This window comes from Mesoplodon bidens (assembly GCF_964165515.1).
Source record: "Mesoplodon bidens genome assembly, chromosome: 2".
In the NCBI taxonomy this organism is placed as follows: Eukaryota; Metazoa; Chordata; class Mammalia; order Artiodactyla; family Ziphiidae; genus Mesoplodon; species Mesoplodon bidens.
In genome coordinates, this window is record NC_138177.1 from 42,184,372 (window position 1) to 42,198,590 (window position 14,219).

The 14,219-nt window shown below is 40.6% G+C and overlaps 2 protein-coding genes across 4 annotated transcripts in view; one reads left to right on the plus strand and one right to left on the minus strand.

The window, feature by feature from the left end:
* Window positions 1-7,064, minus strand: part of TRMT1L (tRNA methyltransferase 1L) — a 36,837-nt gene extending 29,773 nt beyond the window's left edge. The window contains exons 1-4 of the mRNA XM_081224633.1: window positions 6,568-7,064; window positions 4,996-5,133; window positions 2,080-2,190; window positions 628-741 (exon numbers count right to left, since the gene is read on the minus strand). Of these exons, the coding sequence (XP_081080759.1) occupies window positions 628-741; window positions 2,080-2,190; window positions 4,996-5,133; window positions 6,568-6,811 (607 nt within the window). The 5' untranslated portion in view covers window positions 6,812-7,064. The remainder of the gene's footprint in view (window positions 1-627; window positions 742-2,079; window positions 2,191-4,995; window positions 5,134-6,567) is intronic.
* A 175-nt stretch (window positions 7,065-7,239) lies between these two features.
* The window catches only part of SWT1 (SWT1 RNA endoribonuclease homolog), a 99,487-nt gene continuing 92,507 nt past the window's right edge, over window positions 7,240-14,219 (plus strand). The window contains exons 1-3 of one of the 3 annotated variants that reach the window (XM_081223513.1): window positions 7,240-7,386; window positions 10,977-11,066; window positions 13,222-13,305. In XM_081223513.1, the coding sequence (XP_081079639.1) occupies window positions 10,986-11,066; window positions 13,222-13,305 (165 nt within the window). In that variant the 5' untranslated portion in view covers window positions 7,240-7,386; window positions 10,977-10,985. Of the gene's footprint in view, window positions 7,387-7,429; window positions 7,690-7,712; window positions 7,821-10,976; window positions 11,067-13,221; window positions 13,306-14,219 lie in introns of those variants that run through there. The other 2 variants (XM_081223511.1, XM_081223512.1) reach the window with 2 other exon arrangements.

Sequence of the window (14,219 nt, forward strand, 5' to 3'; positions counted from 1 at the left end):
GTAAGATGTTGTTTTTTTTCTTCAACTTTATTCATTTCTTTGAGTCCTCCTGTTAAACTTACTCCCTCAAATTGTGTCATTTTTGTCACTATTATAATTGTTTTTTTTCTAATTTCCATTTGTCTAGAGTAGAGAGACTGATCAATCTTGTATCTCACCACTGTTACAAATACTCTCATCAACTGGCTTTTTTAAGCCATCAGCAGAAAAAAAAAGATGCTTCTTTTTTTTTCCAATATTCATACCAATTATTTTATTTTCTTGTTTTACTACATTTATTATATCTTCAAAAATATGTGTAAAATTGTAGTTGTTCTAATATAAAAGGAAAAGTATAACTTATTAAAACATGGTTCAATAAGTAATGTGGATCTTCAGCGCCAAGCAGGTACCCCATACAGAAGAGATGCTTAATAAATGTTTGCCACACAAAACTATTGGTGTCACATCTATCTATTGCCTAGAGAACTATATGGTCTTTTATTAATAAATACATTAAAAGAGGGGCATTAATCCCTCATAATTTTAAACTGAAAATATTTGATTATGTTTTCATTAAAATTCCAAAACTGGTACCAAATCTTTAATTTCGTTTACATCACTTTCAGCAAGCACAAAAATACTAACCTTCAAATTCAACTGAGACTTTCCAGTGTAAATTTTGAAGGTGACGATGAAGCTTATGACTATTACAAGCTCTGAATTTTTCCTTGGGGCACAATGGACAAGCCTGTTTGTTTCCTGTTAAAGGAAAAGAAACTAATAAAGCAAAGAATATACTAGCTATTAATGCTTAAATTTAGCTACAAAAGAAGTAACGGGGAACCTCTCTTGCCTCTGCCCATTACCCCCCAAAACACACACTCACACACCTTAGAAAATATCCTTCTTAACATTAGGGAGAAGTCATTCCTGCCTCAGCAGGTACTTAACAATAGTTGTTTTAGCACATGGTTAGTGACTTATTTTTTTTACCTAAAACTCTCCTCTCTGTGGCTAGCAGATAGCCTTGTTGCCACTGGGAACAGAGAGGATGAGGAACTGATAAACTACATGATATCCCTCCAGCCAAAGAGCTTGTCAGAGAGAATGTCATTCTGTACTTTGGGCAGGAGAAAAGGCAGCAGTTGTCACACTCCCAGAGGGCTAGGAGCTGGGCAGAGAGCATAAGTATCTGCTCTGATACTCTTCTACTCTAGCAGCAACAAAAATAGTTAATGTGCGTAGTTAGAAAAATGGAAGAAGGAAGTGGAAGGAGTACCTTGGATCCTATATAATTGCTATTCTGAGACTGGGGTCATGGTTACAACCACTGTATCCTATTACTAAATTTGTAAGTTCTTCCTTCTTTATTAACATGTTCTTGGAAAGATTATGTATTAAATAAGTTTTATTTAATTAGAAATGTAATGTATCTTAATAAAAACTTTGATAGTATACAAAAGAATTAAAATCTCAAATCCAGGTTTAAAGCAATAAAATATACAGAAATAATAACTCAATTTTTAATCCAACAAATATCTTTCACACATAGCACATGGCAAGTATAAGCACAATTTTATTTATTTATTTATATATATATATATATATATATATATATATATATATATATATACTCTGCCTACTTCAAAAAACTGTGAGGAGATCTTGAGGATGGAATCCAAGCACTAAGGATGGCAAAGTATAAAGAGAAGAGCTTGGGGCGCTGACAACATTGTGAAACTCTGTACCAGCCCTAAATTGCCAGCCTTGGGACTTCTTTTACATGAGAGAACATAAGCCTCCCGACTACTTTTTGGATTTCTGTTACTCATAGTAAAATGTAATTCCTAACTTTTAGCATACAAAGCCCTTATATATCCATGAGACTGTAATTTCCTTGAGAAGTTGTGAAATAACTTATCTCATAGCACCTCTGCATATAGAAGGCTATAATTTCCTAAGTAAAAAACCATTATTTCACTTCTGCTCTAGTTCAGTGAAAATAAACAAGTCTATGCTTAGAAAAATTTTCATGTGTTGAAAGATGACAAATCATTAGAAACTGAGAAAAAACACATTTTCAAATCATGGAAATACCTGCATCAAGATTATCTGAGTTCAGTGAACTGGCAGAGTCAAAATCCCCTTCAGTTACGAAAGCTAACTTCTCTAGATCAGCAAGCTGCCTTTGAATTGAGATGTGTCTCTCTGAAAGGAAATTTGAAGAGTTAGAAAATTATGCTTTAACAATATTCCAACTTCATTTTTATTTGATCATGTCACATGGAATTTTACACTTTTATTTCCTATAGCTCAGTGCCCTAGTACCTAGATGGGAAACTCAGTTTATAAAATGACAAGTGTGCCTACGAAGGCAGAGTTGGGGAAAAAACTCCGCTGTGTAACCTCACAGCTTTCAAATTCTATCTTATTATTCAATATAATTCTACAAAAGAAAGGTTCTAGTCTGTACAAAACACTGAAGCCATGTTTCCTGTTTTCAAAGAACTTTCAACCAGGTGAGAGAGATTAACACATTAACTACTAACTAGAACACAAGGCAGGGTGAAATGAACATTAGGGGTAAAGGTAATATAATGGTGGCCTCCAGAGGAAGAAGTAATTCATTCCAACAAGTGCCCCTGGGAATGTTTTCACTGAAGAAGTGGCATTTGAGTGAAATTTAGGGTATGAAGGGAATTTTGTAAGGTATGAATAGAATTTCAATAAGTAGAGATTTGGTGTCAGGCCTTATAAACTGAAGTAACCTAATAAACGAAGGCATGTGGTGTAAAAATACACAGCCACCTCTATACCACTCCTGGCTGGAAAGTAGTATGTTTGGGGGATAGAGTTGGTAGAAAGATATGCAGCCAAAAATGTATCATGGAAGACATAAATTCTATGCAAGTTAGTTTGGACTTTACTCTTCAGGCCATGTTAATTCAGGTTTCTGAGGAAATCAAAGACATGATTTGAATGCATTTCAGGAGGTTATCTCTGGCTGTAGTACCAAGGATCAATAATTGAGGTGAGAAATTAGTAACAGAAAAGTACTGGAGAAGAGAAGGTAAAAAAAGAAGCAAAGAACTTGGGATGTGAAAGTAAAGGTGAAGATTAAAGGATGATCCTGAGATTTAATAATACCGTTAACCAATAAAGGAAGCAGAAAACACTTTTGGCAGAAAGGAAGAAGAAAGAGGAGACAAGGGAATTTAGTTTTTTTACACAGTGTGTTTGATTACTACTGGTATTAGGTACTCAAGTCCAGTAGGCAGTTGAATTGTTTTTGGAGCTCAGGAGGGATTCTGAATAGATATAACTCATAAATACACATTAGGTGAAACTATGAGCATGAATAAGAAAGCGTAAGGGAAAAATGTTGTGAAACAGAGAAGAAAAAAGCCAAAACTCAGTCCCAGTAACACATTTTTGGGTTACTCAAATATTATACATTCTTCAAATTACATACCTGTAAATTTTGGAATATATGAATAAATCTTTCCAAAATATATTTAACATTCTTGAGTAAGTCATGTGTGGGTTGCATTCCCCAATGCTACTGAACCCACTACTGATTAATATAAATGGATACAATTTGTAAGTGAGGTATGGAGGTATGTAGATATTTGTAAGAGACGTTGAGGAAAATCAAGAGCGTACATTCAAAAAGGAAAAATGGTATGGAGAATCAAGATAATGCAGAAGCCAAGAGAGAAGAGACTGTAAAAGAGAAATGCTCAACAGTAAGTATCACAAATAGTTGCAGAGATCAAGAAAAGACCACTGGATTTAGTATTTAGCAAGTCTCTAGTGACCTTTAAGAAAGAAGGTTCAGTGAGGTGTCAGAGTACAAATGGGATTGGAAGGAGAAACCAAGTATAGAAAATCAGCATAGATTATTTTTTTCAAGAAGTTTGGTAGTATAAAAAAGGAGATGGATGGGATTGTAACTTGTTTTTTCTTTCTTTTTAAGGATAGAGAGACCTGAATATGTGTAGCCCCAAGGAAAGGAACATTTACAAAGTGGAATCCTGAATATGCAAGACTAGGAGATGTAACTGACAGGAAAGGATCCCCAGTGAGATAGGAGTCAATGGGGGTAAACCACAAGGCTCTCTAGTATTAATTATATAATTAGAATATACAATTTCTCGGCACTGCTGTCTTCCTGCCTATCCCTCTCCAAGCTTCATGCCCAGTTGCTTTGTTTTCCTTCTGTATAATTTGTGTTCTTGTTTGTCTCCCCTACAAATAAGCAGTAAGTAGGCAAGGGCTATGTCTTATTCATCTTCGTAACAGTTAAGTGCCTAGTGCAGTAACTTGCACACCACAGGCACTAAAGTTTTAAACTAATTTTTTACAAAAATCATTAGTCTTTTTGGATGCAGTAGCACACTGAGTCAATAATTTTGGAATTCAATTCAGCACTGTCAGACATTCCTGCTAAAATTTATTAAAAAAACAATTTTTACCTAATTCTAAAATGAGAAAAACAAGGAGCAACAAATGCTATTGTTTAACTTCTTATATCAGGTATTGTTCAAATGACTTACAATGAGATGATTTCTATAAACAGGTAAAAATTTTTCCCACATTACAAAAACCTTTAATTGTTAGGTGTCTGACCTTACTGTCTAGTAAGATTCAGGCAATGAATCCACGTGTACAAACCAACCTATATAATTTGAAATCATGAAAGCTTTTGGCTTCCATAGTTCAAAGATCTGTGTGTGTAAAACAAGATATATAGTGCTACATAACGATGTGCTTATTTAAATCATTCCAACTACTAAGTAGTACAAAGTAAGTGAAAGGGGCCTGGTAAGCTAGAAAACTGAAAATCCTGTGGCCCGCTATTGAAGTAAGCTCTAAAAGATCTGTCTAAAGAGTCCTGATATGCCTATGTACATCTCTGAAATCACTTTCTGGTTCAACACAGTAGTTATCAATCTGTACTTAAAATCACTCAATCTTTTTGTAACACACTAATCCAGAAGTCAATAGGCAAACCTCTTGTTAAATCAGATGAGTCCAAGATGCTAGGAGGTTCTTTTAAAACTTCTTTTTCCTCAGTTTTCAATTCTATTTCAGATATGCCATCTTCATCTTGCCCAGTTAAGACTGATTTCAGAGGGCTAACTAGACCATCTAAAAATAATTTTTAAAATGTGATTAATATGTTTCTAATGCATTTCAGATTCTCAGTCATTACCTACTTGTCCCAGCAATGCATTTTTTAGGTTTCTCAAACATCATGCATTCTTCAGATTACATACTTGTAAATTTTGGAATATATGAAGAAATCTTTCCAAACTATATTCAACATATTCTTCATGGTGGGGAGGTGGAGAAGGCATGCATTCCCTAAAGCTGTTCAACCACCTCTGATAAACATAAAAATATCCCATCTAGAGATGAGTTAGGGAGGATACCTTACTCAGGAGAGTGTTCCTCCTCCTCCCTCACTGTAGTTGTGGATGAAGAAACAACTGGCCTTATTTTGCACCTACTAGCTCTGATCTTCTGTGATTGAGGAAGAGCCTACCAGAGGCCTGCTGACTTTGTCTTTTCTGTGATCTGCCCTACTCTTAAATCTACTATAACAATTTATATGTTGTTTTAAAATTGTAAAATAATTCTATTAGATTATAACTGTCCAAATGTTTTATAAACATTAATCTCACAACTGGCTTAGAAGTAGGAAAGACAACGAATTAATTTAAGATATTTTGTTATGATTCAGAAAGAGCATAAAGGTCAATTTTGGGACTAAATTTTTAAAGAAAACTTTCTTAGACCTTACATATGAAAATGTTCAGAAGATTCTTAAGAAAGTGTTACTTATCAATCTTTTAAATTCCTTTATGGTCCAACAAATCATCACTTAGAAAACATGCAAGCACATTCAGAAGCACAATAATACGGGCTATTAATTTTCAACAGCCGACTTCTGATGGGAAAACGTACAAAATTCAATTGGTATTTATGTCTGAGGGAAGACATCTGTAATTTAGCCGACTCTTTCTTAAACTATTCATCAGTCTCAAATTCTTTTTGGAAGCAAGCTGCTAAAGAAAATGAAATAATGAGAAAAACCCATCTCTTGCCTCTGTCGAGGCACAAAAGCTAATTGACAGCAACGGCTGCTAAATCTTGGCAGTTAGCATCTACTACAGTAAACAGGTTGCCTCGGTTACTCTATCCTGTTTTAAAGGACTTAGTGAACCATGGCAGACGGGGCTGAGAGGGAAACTACCAAATTAGGTGTAACTTCTAATTTTTGTACCAAAAAAAGACTCCCTTTAACGAAGAAGCCCACAACCTCATTATTTCCTTCTATCTGCAGCACACCTGCCCCCCACAGACCCTTCACTGTGAAGTCCCCAAGGTTTGTGGAGATGCCTTCCCCCATCCTACACCCGTTTTACCCGCTGTACGGGTTCCTCCTTCCTCCCCCCATTTCTCTAAAACTGCTTTTCCCCACAAAAACCATCCCAGGGGAGAAGGGCCTCCCCTACTTCCCAGCAAGGCGCACTTTCTCGCTTCTCCTGCGGCAGACAGATCTGGGCCTCCTGCACTTACTGCTTTCAGCCTCATCAGGGGCAGAGGCTAGGGACGGGGACAGGGTCGGAGCCTGGGCCAGGGCAGGGGCTGGGACTGGAGCCGAGGCCGGAGTCGGGGCCGAGGCCGGAGCCGAATCCGGGGCCGGAGCTGGGACCCGAGCCGAGTCCAGGGCCGGGGTCGGGACCTGGACCTGGGCCACTTCCACCTCCTCCTCCTCCTCCTTCTCCTGGGGCAGCAGCTCCTCCTCCGCCATATTCTCCATAGTTACCGCCTCCTTGCCAGGCCCGACCGGGGACCAGGAGGGGCTCACGGCGGGGTGAGACAAACTGGCGTGAAAGCCCAGAGGGCCGGATCCGAGGAGTGGGGAAGCAAATGGGGAGGGCGGGATGCGTGCAACAGACAAAAGACGAAGAACCAGGGACCAAATCCAGTCAGCAGAAAAATAAAAAGCAACAGACAGCGATTCGCGGTCCCATCCGCTTCCTTTTCCCCGAGATGTTACGACGCCAGCCCAGACTGCGCAGGAGCGGGCTGGGGACGGCGTCCAATGAGGTCAGAGAGTTCCGTTTCCGCGGTGCGTCTCCGTCCCAGGCGTCAACCACCGAATCCAGCCAAAACTGCAATACCCAGGGTGCACCGCGCCGCACGGGGGGGCGGAGCCGGAGTTCCAAGTCCTCAGAGGAAGTGAACGCAAAGCTAAACAAACGCTCGGGAGCGTTCGAGCGGTACCTGCCTCAGAGCGCAGAACTACATTTCCCAGCGGGCATCGGGCTCGGGGTCCCTTTCCCTTGGCCTGGGCGTCACGAGTCGCCACCGGCGCGAGGGCTGGTGAATAAGGTAGGGAGCCGGGGCGGGGTGGTGGGGGAATCGTTGACGTTACGCTGGGCAGGCTCCGCGCCTCACTCCGGTACCGTAGCGGGCGGCCGGCGGGACGGACGGAGGATTCCGGGTCCCTTCGAGCCTGGGCTGGGCGACTCTGGGGGCGGACCCGGGGTTGAGCCTGCTCTGTGGAGGGTGGGGTTCTGGCCCGGCCGTTCCTCTGAGGCTGCCCCTCGCCCCGGCTAGGGTCAAGTTTGTGAGTACGCGAGCCCGTGGGCCTAGGCGGTTTACAGGACGCTGACAAGCTCGCCCGTCACTCAGGTGGACTTCGAGTTGGGGGTCTGCTCCTCATTTCGCACCTTCACGCACACCGTGACTCGAACACTCTTTTCCTTTTGTTTTTATTTTTGCCCTAACCTACGTATTCCCAGTATCAGCGCTGCGCCGTGGCTGTAAGATTCCTGTGGATAGGGAATTTGGCCGGGTGGGGGCGGGGGGAGTGCTCTGTGCTTATATTTAGGCTGTTAATACCCAAAGCTCGTTAATATGTTGAGCTTCGGGGCACTTGACTGATGCGATTCACATTCCTCAAGGCGTATGGAAGTGAGTTCCCCGGCCCCCGTACTTCTCTTGCCTTTACTCTCTGAGCCTGCTTGAGCTTAAGCCGCGCTCCTTCAAGCCCGCTGGGGTAGGCAAGGGGAAAATTTTTGAGTTTTCTGGCTACTCTGCCTGGAACTGGTCCGAATGTTACAGGCAGCAGGGCAGGAGAGGGAAACTCTTTTTAGTCTCAGGTTCTCGCACTTCAGTTTGGTTTTCCTAGTTAATAAAGCTGATACTTAATGCTTATCTCATTGGTCTATTTATTTTCTATTTGTTTCAGTCCGCAGGGGAGAGCGAGTGTGATTATTTGGCAATTTGAAACTCAAAACAAGAATCTGGCCCTCCCTCCAACCCCCCAGTACCTAGGAAGTATATTTGGAGGGTTCCCCCCCCTCCTCCCCAATTTAATGGAAACACAATTTATCCCCTGGAAGTTTTCGTGAATTATAGTTCTAAAGCCCTCTTCGTGGCCCCATCCCCAAGTTTTAACTGTTATTCCTGGATGTATGCTGCTTCACTGCTCGTAACAGTTGATTAAAAAATGGCATAATAACACGTTATAACTTACAGACATGAGTAGTAGATATTTGCGCATAATCCAAGAACCAGTGATTTTTTAATTTCTAAAAGACTAGATGGTTCATTGAAAGCTTGATTCGGTATGTCAATCTCATTAATACCAGCTGGAAACCAGAGATGAAATGGGTTAGATTTTTAGCCTGTGCATTCTGTGGGAATTTTAATTTTCTAAGCATGGTCCCTGCTCTTGAGACATCCTGAAGAAGGTGTCTTCAGAGTTTGGAAGAATCATATTAAGTGAGTATATTACTTATCTGTTGCTGCCTAAGTTATCTCAAAACTTAGTGGCTTAAAACAACAAAAACACTTATTACCCCACAGTTTGTATGGGTCAGGAATTCAGAAATGGCTTTCTGGGTATATCTGGCAATGGGTCTCATGAGACTGCAGTGAAGATACCTACCAGGGTTGCTGCCATGTGAAGGCTTTCTTTGGGCTACAGGATCAGCTTCAAAGGTGGCTCATTCACATGCCTGGCAGTTGATTCATTTTTGGCAAGAAGTCTCAGTTCTTCCTTGGTGGGCTTCTCTTCGGGTTATTTGAATGTCCTCATGATATGGTGATTGGCTTTCCCTAGAGTGAACAATTCAAGATAGAGTAAGGCAGAAGCCATAATGTCTTATTAGACCTAGCCACATACTACCATATAGCAATATCCTGTTGGTTACGTGGGTTGTCTGTATTAACTGTGAGAGGGGGCTACATAAGACTGTAATTACCAGGTAGCAGAGTTCATCAGGAGCCATTTTGGAGACTGGCCGGCACAGGAAGTCTCCCCTCATTTAGTTTGTATTTTGATTTCCATAGGATCAATATGAATTTCACACTAATATGAGTATAAAACATTTGTCATAGTACACATATGGGTGTTTTTCCTTTGATAGTCCACTATCTGCAGTGGATTTTTTTTCAATTTGTCTTATGGGTAACAGGTTCAATTGTGTTTTTTTGTATTCACAGCACAATGTGAATGGGTTTAAATTGTAAGAGGTAACATAACCAGTCCATTGCCTCTAAGCAGTTCATCTCATGGAAGTTATTATTTTTCATTATGCCTTCCCCTGCTTCACCCCCCAAGACTCCCATGGAATGGGATCCTTGGAACAAGAAAGAGAAATGAAGATTATTCTTCTAATCTGAAAGCTGAACTGTGAATTCAATTATTGCCATAAATTATCTTACAAAGCAAGATTTCTGGGTAATTTAGAATTGTTCTTAGAAGTTTATGTTGGCTATTTTATTAATTTTTATTATTATTAGATTTCTGTTAGCTATCAGCATTTTTATTCTTTCTTCCGTAATCATCAAAACATTCTAAAAGTTTGATTTAGTGTAATTGATCATTCTTTTACAGAACTTCACTTAGTGTGATCATGATTGACCAGGAGTAGTTGCAATTGCTTGGTTTCTAGTCTTTGTTATGTTCATAGTGTCAATACATATCACTGCCAGCAATAAACTCTCCTTTGGACTTTGCTTCTGGACCCCTTTTACATCCTCTTGCCCCAACAAACCTGGTGATATTCCCAATCTCTGGCCTCTACGTTCCAGTACAGGATGGTTGTATACACTATCTTGAGAGTGTTTATGACCATAAGGAATGACTATGTTTGTGTGTTTGTTTGTTTGTTTTCCTATCAGTAACTAACAGTATAGACTTGATCCAGAACAGGGCTGGAAAAGTGAGACTGGGATGGGAAGTGGACAGAGGGACTGGATCAGCAAGAGTTGGAAGTGGCTCAGAATGAACAATGAATATTCTGGGGAAGAAAAATTCACTCATTCATTCACTCAGCAGGCATTTGTGAACACCTCCTCAGTTTTCAATACAGCATATTCTTCACGAAGCTCAGGTAGAAGAAAGACAACCACGTAAGCCAGCATTTGTTAAGACCCTACTGTGTACTATCCTGTACAAGGTATTTTTACATCCATAGTTTCATCTGAGTTCTTCAAAAAGCTCGGATGAGTTGTCTCTATTTTACATATAATGAAACTAGGGCTCAAAAAACGTATGTATTTTGCCTGAAGTCTCACTCAGTGAGTGACGGAGGGTGTGTTGGGAAAATGAAGACTTTTGACTAGTTAGTTTTGAGGTATATATAGGTGGGGCAAAATACAGCAGTCTGGCAGGCAGTTGATAATGGTGTTGTGATGCTTGAGAGAGAAGTCAGGGCTAAAGGCATAGTTTTGAGAGTCATTCCTAAAAAGGTAATAGATGAAGCTGAAGGAGGGGAACAGATCATTATGAGGGAGAATGTAAGTAAAATAAAGTGGAACAATGAGAGAATCCTGTCACCTTGAGAATGGGCAAAATATGGAAATTATTTTGTAAAACTCCAGTCTTCAAGGAACTGAAAAAAGAATAATTTCTAATGTTTTTGTTGTGGCAGTGGTAAAACATAATGTGCTTTTGATATTTATTTTAGCTTTTCAAAATGTCCAGCAAAGAATCTTACGAAAAAAAAGAGAAATCTCAGAGAAAAGGCACCGCCCCATCACCCAATGTTGATGAAGAAGTAAGAATTCTGGTTTGTTCACCTAAAGATACCCTTTTTTACAGTTTATTTTTGTGTAATGAAAAAAATACACCTCAGTTTTAAAATGAGATATGTAAATATTTTGTTCTTCCCTTCTGACCCAGGAAAAGTCACTTGTTATTCTTATTCTTTACTTGCATTATTTTGTTTATTCCTCACAGCTCTATGAGGTAGGTACTGTTTTTATCCCAATTATACAGATGAAGAAACTGAGGCTTGGCGGTGTCCTTTGTGCTTCCTTCTCATCTTCTTTTTTTTTTTGTGGTACGCGGGCCTCTCACTGTTGTGGCCTCTCCCGTTGCGGAGCACAGGCTCCGGACGCGCAGGCTCAGCAGCCATAGCTCACGGGCCCAGCTGCTCCACGGTATGTGGGATCTTCCCGGACTGGGGCACGAACCCGCGTCCCCTGCATCGGCAGGCGGACTCTCAACCACTGCGCCACCAGGGAAGCCCCCTTCTCATCTTCTTAAACTATAATCTTTCAAGTGCCCAGCCTCAGTTCTCCCAGCGTAGTAAACTTCAATAACATTCTTTCAGTTGCTTGGGCCAGAACCCTGGTCTTCATGCTCTACCTGCATCCCATCTATCAGCAAATTCTACCAGCAGAGTCTGATTGCCGCCTCTACTTCTAATTTTATTTATTTATTTATTTATTTTTGTGGTATGCGGGCCTCTCACTGTTGTGGCCTCTCCCGTTGCGGAGCACAGGCTCCGGACGCGCAGGCTCAGCTGCCATGGCTCACGGGCCCAGCCGCTCCGTGGCATGTGGGATCTTCCCGGACTGGGGCACGAACCCGTGTCCCCTGCATCGGCAGGCGGACTCTCAACCACTGCGCCACCAGGGAAGCCCCCGCCTCTACTTCTATCACCGTGATCCAGGCAATCAACTTGCTTTCCTAGGTTATTCAGTAGTTTCTAAATTGATCTCCCTGCTTCCACCTTTGCCTTCTTGTGTTCTTGACATAACAGCAGAGTGATCCTATTAAGATGTAAGATCATGTCACTCCTCTGCTCAATATTTTCTCGTGGTTTTCCACTTCAGAGAAAAAGCTGAAGTCCTTGCTGGGGCTGACAAAGTGAACTACTCTCCCCGTCTCATCTCCATTACATTCTCTCTTTGCTTTCTCCACTTCTTGGCTTCCTTGTTGTTCCAATAAGCCAGACACATTCCTGCCTCAGGGACTTTGTGCTTGCTGTTACTCCCTTTGAATTGAAAAATTTCCCCTAGATATCCACAGGGTTTGTTCCTTCATTTCTTTAGGTCTCTCTTCAGATGTCAACTTACCAGTGGGGCCTTCTTTGACGACTCTGTTTAAAATTGCAACTGCCTCACCCTTGCCTGTCAGCCCTTCCTGACCCCTTTCTCTGCTTTATTTTATTTTATTATTTTTTTTTTTTGCGGTATGCGGGCCTCTCACTGTTGTGGCCTCTCCTGTTGCGGAGCACAGGCTCCGGACGCACAGGCTCAGCGGCCATGGCTCACGGGCCCAGCCGCTCTGCGGCATGTGGGATCTTCCCGGACCGGGGCACGAACCCGTGTCCCCTGCATTGGCAGGTGGATTCTCAACCACTGCGCCACCAGGGAAGCCCTCTCTGCTTTATTTTTTTTCCATAGCATCATCTGACACACTAAATATATTATTTGCTTATTTGTAAATACCTGCACTAGTTTTTAACCTCCATGAGGGCAGGGACTTTTATTGTTTTTCCATTAATCTGTCCTCACTGTCTAGAAGAATGTCTTTGATACATGGTAGGTGCTCAAAATATGTTTGTCCTGGGTCTATTGAATTCAGGATCCACTGAAAAATAGCTGGATATATGGTTTTGCTTTGTAGAAGACGGAATTCCACCATGGCAGTGCCACTTCTCAGCGTCCTTGTCTGAGTCGTCTGCAGCCTTCTGCTGTAGCGCCTGTATCCCATCTCATCCCTAGTTCAAGAGCACCTACATCTTCTGATTTCTAGTTGGGTCTTCCTTCCTCTTACCAATGTTTGTATGTCCTTAAACATTGTTCTCTGAAATTTATTAATGTAGAAAGAATCTTGATTTATAGTAAGTGATGAAATAATGCTCTCTTATGCTGTGCTTATTTTGTGCTTTTCTTTCCTTTTTTTCCAAATGGCATTTTTAGGATAAGAAAGAGAAAAAAACCTCAGCAAATTCTACTAGTTCAGCTTGTTCTGTAATATCAGTTTCAACAGAGAAGAGAAAACTGGTGAGTGTTGAGATACTGTAACTAACTCTAAAAATTATTTATATTTAAGTTTTAATGTGCAGTTAGAAGGTTTATGATATAAATTCCCCCACTACTTTTCCATTAATTTTTTTCTTTATATAGTTTCTTACTTTTTGATAGCCAATAGACAGAAAACCAGTTTTTTCTTTCTGCTGCTCACTAAAAAGCGTTTATCAAGTTCTTTGTTTCTTTGTGCTAATAGACCCTATTATGTGGGATTAGACAGCATGAATACAAATTTAGACAGTTTTTAGGTCTTTCCCCATATATGGTTGTATTTATCTTTACAATTTCATTTTGAGATAGCCAAGGCACATACAGTGTTTGCACTTTCCATTTCAGAAATAGAGATCCAGAAAGTTAAGTGATTTGTCAAAGGACACAAAGTTATTTGCAGCAACAGAGCCATGTCCAGATTTCTTTCCACTGTCTCACAAGTACTTTGAAACAGTGACAGCAGACCAAACACATTAACCTAGTACATGGGTGCTTGTGAAGTACTCACCATATTCAAGTGGGAGTTAGGTGTATATCAGGATAGCTACACAGTTGTTGTAGGTAATAAGAGAAGGTAGTTGTGAAAGTTCCATGAATGCAGAATTGGGTTTTTAAGAATTTATTTTCACGTAATGAAACTGCTGTTGCAATTTATTCTCGCTTTATTAAACTTCTTAAAACACTGATTTCATCATATTTCTCCTCTGTTGAAAAATCTTCACTTACTTTTTTATAGTTTATCATTTAGGACCCTCTTAAATTTGGTCACACCTTAACTATCCAGTTTTCTTTTTTCTTCTTCCTCAAAACAGTCCTGCTTCTAGCGAGGCAAGTTTATTTTCTCTCTGCTGAATTTACACCAGTAGCCTCCAGCTTCTTAGAATGCCTAAGCATTT